The following is a 7,360-nucleotide window of genomic DNA, read 5'->3' as shown; positions in this document are numbered from 1 at the left end:
TGGATTCTTCTGGAGCCGGGCAGGTGGAAGCCCATGCTCTACTCTCCGGGCAGTCATAGGCTCGAGCTCTTGTATAAATCTCTTGTATAAAGCATTCTACCCGGGCACCTCGATTACAGTGTCGCATTCAAGTGGTTCAGAAGATAAGATCTTGTCTCGAGAAGCGCACCCGACATAATCCTATTGATGTGATACGATGGAAAAATAGGACAGCTTGACAGGAAGTCAACATCAAATGCTATGAGTGGTAGGTGTACATGCAAATCGAGGTCATTATTACTTCTCCTACTATAAATACCAGGTTCTCTCTTTACATATAGAGATTCATTCATTTACACCAATCACACAGCCATTACTTGGCTACATTGGTTTCTTGCTTGAGTACCCTGCTGACTTAAGCATCGGAGTGGCCACGCCGGACACCCCTCCGGCGCCCATTCACGAGTTCATTTCATTGTGTGCAGGTGACAGCCGAAGCCATCTACTTTGCTCATCTTCCTGAAATAAATTATTGATAGCAGATCCTGTGGAGCTCCCGACCCGGCTCGTCCATTTCACAAGGATCGCATCAGCAGTCTTTACCTTTGGGGAGCATCCAACATGGGTTGATGTGGGTTCAAAGTTTCTGACCAAGTATTTTCCATCAGCAAAGTCAGCCCAACTAAAGATCAAGATCAAGTTTCTGACCAAATATTTTGCAGTGCAATTTTGCAAAAAATGCTACTACAAAATCTAAATGATCTAGAGAGTTTCATTATTCATTGTTTTATTGGTGGTTCTTCTCTTAACATGCCACTTTGTGATTTAGGAGCAAATAAATTTAATATTTTTGTCTATGTTCATAGACTTTGAGCTTGAATAAGTGAAACCTACTACGATCACCTTGAAGCTGGCTAATAGATCACTCACTTCTCCTCGAGGAGTTTTTGAGGATGTATTGGTAAAAGTAGATAATTTATTTTTCCTCCTGACTTTGTAACATTGGACATGGAAGAAGACCGAGATGTTCCATTGATCTTAGGGAGGCCTTTCTTTTCACTGGAAGAGCCTTAATCGATGTGCAGGGATGACAATTGGCTCCATGTGTTGGTGGTGAAGTTGTCACGTTCAACATCTATAATACCATAAAGGGATTCTACATTAGAAAATTGGCTCCATGTGGTGGTGGTAACACGTGGATCAGTAGTCCGTATAGAAAGATGATTAGAGTTGACGCACTTGTGATCAAGGGATTCTACATTAGAAATTTCAGTTCTCATGCTCTTGTAGCTAGGTCCTTGAACTCGGTTATGCTTGGAAGCATTACCCGGACTAACATTTTTAATGTTAAGTGCTTGTCCATGGATGTCTCCTGTGTTGTCCGTCGTGTTAGAGCACTGAACTACGCTAGTACTTCTAGTATCTGATATATCGTCTACATGATAGTTGGTATTCTCGAGAAAATTGCTTGATTCATCCAATTCCAACTTTTCTTTTATATTTTCCATACTCCCATTTGCATTTCTTGATTCCCTGGGTGCAGAGTACTTGAAATTGAAAGTAATGCTTCCATTTTCGATCTCACTATCATATGGTATGTCGACAGATTGGTTCTCTCCTTTCGGATTGGCTTCTGCTGATAAGGTTGAAGGACTCTCAGAAACTTCATCTTTGGAAAAGTCCTGCATCCCAGAAAATTGCACCAACCATTTTTAAATACTTACTAGGTTCAAAATATAGTATAATTGTAGTTTATATTGAATAGAGCATGACGCAACATGCAATGTTAGTGTCACATACTTGATGAAGTGGCTGCAAAGGTGTGTTTCCCTGATCCTCCAACGAGCTTATAAAAGAACTAAGGAAACTTCGTGTACCGAACTCTTCAACCGGAAGCTTTTTTTCTACGAAAGATTCCTCTTCTGAAGCCTCGGTTAGAGTCCTGACCTCGTAACTTTCGATCAAAATTTTCTCCTTCACATTCACCACTTCATCGACGCATATGTCCTTCACAACGTGGCCATTACTAGTCTCTATGTACCAAGCTGTCAACTGAGGCACTTCACATTCCAAAACATTTTTATCGGTGTACAAACCCTCATCTGCCTCAAACAAGTCGGAAATAGTAATTCGCACTGAGGTAGAATGGCGGGAATCTCTTTTCTTACTGCTCTGCAAACTTTGACCTTTTGTTTCACTCGAATCTTCGCTTCTCAGAGAATCCATACTTACACGTTCATTATCATCAAATAAATCTTCCAAAAACTTTAGTATGGCGATGCCGTTTTCACCATTTACCTCAAATGCTAAAGGGCCGTTGCCCCTTTCAGAATCATTCAATCGATGTATCTCTTTACCTCTAATAGATGGGATCAGCTTCCTCACCAATACTTCTAGAATCATAAAACGTATTTCACCAATTTTCCTTCGTGTTCATGTTTCCCTAAGCATGTCAAAGACACCGTCGGTTGCATTAAGTGGTTCAGAAACAAGAGTTCTGCGATAAAACACTAGTCTGTCACGATGTTCCAAAGAACACGAAAAGAGCTCTGTAACCTAAAGATGAAATCACTAGCTGAAAATAAATAAATTCATGCAGCACAAGCATCAATGTGGCATTAACTGTGGAACGTAAGTATTGCTGGTTGCAAAAAATATAAACTAAACACCATTTCCGCCAAACAAATCCACCCAGAGATGATGCAGGTTGAACAGAGCCTATCTCAAGCTATATCCATTGGAATAAAAGTTATTTTATTCATTTGAATTATAGTTATTTAACCTTCTCAACATCTTACTTCATGATTCTACCAAATGACAGAAATTTTATGATCTTGTCCACTTCTTAGCTACACCTAATGAATCAAATCATAACATAAGTTCAATATATATTAAAAGAAAGCTCATGCCTTACAAAGACCTCCAAATTCTTCATTTCACTTCCAGGAAATCAAATCATTATCACTTTAAATTCCAGATGAACAAATCGTAATAGAAGTCCAAAAAATATATCTAAAAAAGAAAGCTCATGACTAACAAAGACCTCCAATGCTTGATTTCACTTCCAGGAAATCAAAATCATTACCAGTTTAAATTCCAGATCTTATGGAGTAAAAAATTGAAGGTAATAAAGTTAAAAGAGTGTTGCACTGGTTTCTTATAAGTCCATTTATAAGCACAAGCATTTATAGCCTCGGATATCATGAAAATAAACAAATGAATTTTCAAAATAGGTCAAGCAGAAACTGCACAAATCCACAATGTAATAAAACAGGGCAATGGTTTCAAGCAAGAACATTTAGGAAAAAGAAAAGGATAGAAAAAAATACATTTTTTCCTTATTATTGTATGAACAGTGGCGCAAGCTCTGGAATCTTCCCTTCGTCGGAATATGAAGAACAAGACAAGAAAAGTAAACACCTTTCCAGACATCTCAACAAAACTTTAACACCCAAAATATCTCACATTTCACTCCCATTTTTCCTAAAGTACAAAACCCCAATCCCCACTTAATCATTTATATATTATTTTTCTAAAAGTTCACATTTTTCACATTGGTACTGCTTATTAGGAGCCCACGTTAGGGTTGATGAGATGCTAGCATAAAGGTAGTACCCAAATGATCATTTTATTCCAACTTCTACATGATCTCACTTGCATACCCAATTTGCCCCAAAAGTCTGACACATTTTACTGTACCAAATCCGCAAAAATATAAAACACTGAAGTTTTCACAAAAACAAGAAAGAAATTAAGAAAACAAAAACCCAAAAAGAACAGAACAAAATCCTAGCAATTCATTCACGATAATCAGATATGATGGTGAAAAAACAGCATAAATTTGACTTACATGAAAACCCACTAAAAAGAGACCTAAAAAAACAATAAAAACAGAAATGACAGTGAAAAAAAGTAGCTTAAAATCGATTACCTCGGCATCCTCTTTAAAGCACAATAAGGAAAATTTTCCTTTGAGAGTCAATAAAATATTGTTATAAAATTGAAAAGAAATAAAATAAAATAACTCAGGAAAAAAGGGAAAAAGAAGAAAGTAGAGTATACTTCGCAGCTGCGACACAGTTCTGTATCCACGAATCGTAATCATAACCAAATTCGTATGTAAATGGTATTGAAAGAATGTGAGATGATACAGAAATGTCGGCCGTATAAACCACACAACATTTGCCACAAATGTATACATAAAATAATACAATGTATGGAAACAGCTGAGAAAGTCATTAATGATATTCATATGATGTCTGTTTTTAGTGAAAAATAAAAAAAATGAAAAAATATTTGCTAAAAAAAATCAAATTTGATATTTTTAAATAAATATCCGACCAAAAAAATTAAAAATACAACAAAATTTATATGAGACAGTCTCACCAGTCAATTTTATTAGATATATGTTTTTACGTCAAAAATATTATTTTTTTATTATAAATATAAATATGATTGATAAATCAAATAATTATATAATAAAAAATGTGATACTTTCCTTATTTGAGGGCCCAAAAAAATGAAGGACGTGGGCATCATCATCTTTGTAGGTGGGTGGGCAGGAGCTTAAGTTTATATTTTTACTCCAATTGAACATTGGATAAAATGTTTTTTATTTGAAAGTCATGGACAAAATGTTATAATATATTATATTCGTGCAAATCAACTTATTATTATTATTATTATTATTATTATTATTATTATTATTATTATTATTATTATTATTTATTTTGTTATATTATCCTTTAGGGACTTAAAAATGAAATATGTTGGTACACATAAAACATGTACTTTTAGCATTCGGTCAAGAATACCAAAAAATATTTAAATATAATCATCAGTTTTTGTGAGAAATATTAGTTGAAAATAGGCATGTTACGGACCGAGTCGGATTGGTTCCAGACCATATTAAACCGGTTCCTGATTGTCCTGTGATGAAACTCAGTTATTCCTATATGATATCATATTGAATCGATATTGGATTAAGAGTATAACTCAATTAAGCTGGATTGAAACCAAATTGAGACCAAATTGGAATTAATATTTTTTAAAACCATGAAATATCTAAAACGGTTGATGTTTTTGAAAATTTGTCTGTTCTCGTTACTGAAATGCTTCTAGAGAATAAAGTTGCTCTTTACTTCGAAATTTTCAGTGATATGTTGCAGATTTTGTGTAATATTAATTCAAAAATTCATATTTGTGGGGTAAAATTGTAACGTAACGTACTTTTCTTACTCAAAATTTGCGGAAAAATTTAAAATTTTCTTAAACATAAAATAACATTCAAAGTTTGCCATAAATATCTCAACCAAGTCCCCCATAAGACATGGTTGTTCAAAATAACTACAATAAAATTTGCTCACAAAATGTTTGCTCAAAGTATTTCCATCAAAATATGATCAGAGTAATTTAACTTTTGCAAAAAACTTAAACATGGCGGTCCTCGGGTCTAGCCTTCCGCTCAGTCCAAGCATGCCCCTTGGTCGCCACCTCCTGTCTCCTCATCAACATACTCACCTGCATCGATCAAGTCTAGTGAGTCTAAAGACTCAACACGTATAAGCTGGAATAACAAGTACTACGTAATAAAATCACATGCACTTTAAAATAGGACATACATAACTTGAAACTTGAACTTGCATAATAAACTTGGACATACGTACGTACATAACTAGACGTGCCATCAACATAAACTTTCATAAACATACTGCATACTTGAACATACATAACTTCATCATTTTGTGTAGAGGCATGTTTCAAAGCAAGTGACTCATACATAATAAACGCCTGATCAGACAAACCACAGTACTGGGCTGACAGGGACATATCTACTGCCACATACATGAGATCCCCGTTCATAATTTAACGGGCTGGTTGGTCCCCGTTCATAATTTAACGCTTTCCAACCTCGATCTAACCCGTTCATAATTTAACGGGCGGATTGGTCCCCGTTCATAATTTAACGTTTTCCAATCCTAACATAATTTGGTCACAAGACATTTAGCATATCTCCAAAGACTTAAAATATTTTCTTTGCACGTCATCATACTTACTTGGCGTTGAGGGATTCGTTGGACTTCGACTGGGGCTGTTGTTGCACATACTACCATGAATTTAAATACTTAACTTGCATGTCTTAGACGTAGGTACTCGAGCTCACCACCAAAGTGAATAAGTAGCTTATGACATTCTAGTTCGCTCTGGACTTGACCTCGTTTAATCATCGTACTAAACCATGACATGAAAACCCAAAACAAATCCTATATTTTTACATAAATAAATTTTAACCATCGTACTAAGCCATGATATAGAACCCCGAAGAAAATCCTAAAAAAAAATTTAATTTTTTTTTTAAAAAGAGGGGGTACACGGACCCCGTGTACGGGTCCGGGTAGGCTCTGGAAATTCGTATTTTTGAAGGAAAAAGAACACGGACTCCGTGCCGGGGTCCGGGAAGGGGTCCGGGTACCCTCTGTCTTTGCAAATTCACGAAAACTCACTAACTTAATCTTTCACTCTTTCAATCCAAGCCTAAGGACCATGAACCAACACCTTGAGACTCATCCTAGGATGTTATTACATTGATTCAAACCCGTAAAAACGCCCCAAACCTCCCTAAGTATCAACAATTAATTCCAACACAACAATAACCCGTAATTAGGCATCGTTTCACTTCCTACGACTTCTATTACATCCCAAGCCAATCCCGACCCAAACGAACCACCAAATAACACCTAAATATATCTCGTAATATATCTAAATGTAGTAGCACAAGCCCGGTGATGTCCAACGAAGCCTGCAACAAATAACTTCAAGAACACAATTTACATAAACGAGGTCAAGTCTACGTAAATACATCTCGTAATATATCTAAATGTAGTAGCACAAGCCCGGTGATGTCCAACGAAGCCTGCAACAAATAACTTCAAGAACACAATTTACAGAAAACTTTCAACGTTCTACGTTTTTCACGTTGAAAGTTTTCTCAAAATCTTGACCGAAAATTCGCAGTAACTCAAAATACAGTGAAAACGGGATTTCAGATCTAAAAACTCTTTCAAACGCATCGATAAATTTCCTGCTCAAACTACTACACATCATACGTGGATTTTACGCATAAAAACAACGCAACACATACTATGACATGATCGACGCAGAAAAGAGAGATTATGCGTGCCTTTTGATGTATAAAAAATACCGATACGACGATACTGAAGCGGAGACGGTGCGAGGCTCGATCCAGGACGAACGTGGCGTTAAAATCTTGCGATGAAAACTCTCGAAATTGATGGAATGGTGAAGGGGGTGGGGCGGCTGCTGAATGCTATGGAACCCTAGGTTTCTCTCCTTTTAAAAATCTGAAAATAAGATGTGTAGG

General features: G+C 36.1%; 1 protein-coding gene across 1 annotated transcript; it reads right to left on the bottom strand.

Annotated features, from left to right (window-relative positions):
* Positions 1-1,049: 1,049 nt before the first annotated feature.
* Positions 1,050-3,557, bottom strand: LOC140815972 (uncharacterized). The gene is made up of 2 exons (XM_073175035.1): positions 1,780-3,557; positions 1,050-1,661 (listed from the first exon to the last, which is right to left on the bottom strand). The coding sequence occupies exons 1-2, from the start codon at positions 2,380-2,382 to the stop codon at positions 1,050-1,052; spliced, it is 1,215 nt and encodes a 404-aa protein (XP_073031136.1). The 5' UTR covers positions 2,383-3,557.
* Between the last annotated feature and the right edge of the window lie 3,803 nt (positions 3,558-7,360).

The sequence above is a fragment of the Primulina eburnea genome, chromosome 16 (genome assembly GCF_022965805.1).
Source record: "Primulina eburnea isolate SZY01 chromosome 16, ASM2296580v1, whole genome shotgun sequence".
Lineage (NCBI taxonomy): Eukaryota > Viridiplantae > Streptophyta > Magnoliopsida > Lamiales > Gesneriaceae > Primulina > Primulina eburnea.
The sequence above is the reverse complement of the archived record's forward strand: the minus strand, read 5'-3'. Positions and strand labels throughout refer to the sequence as shown.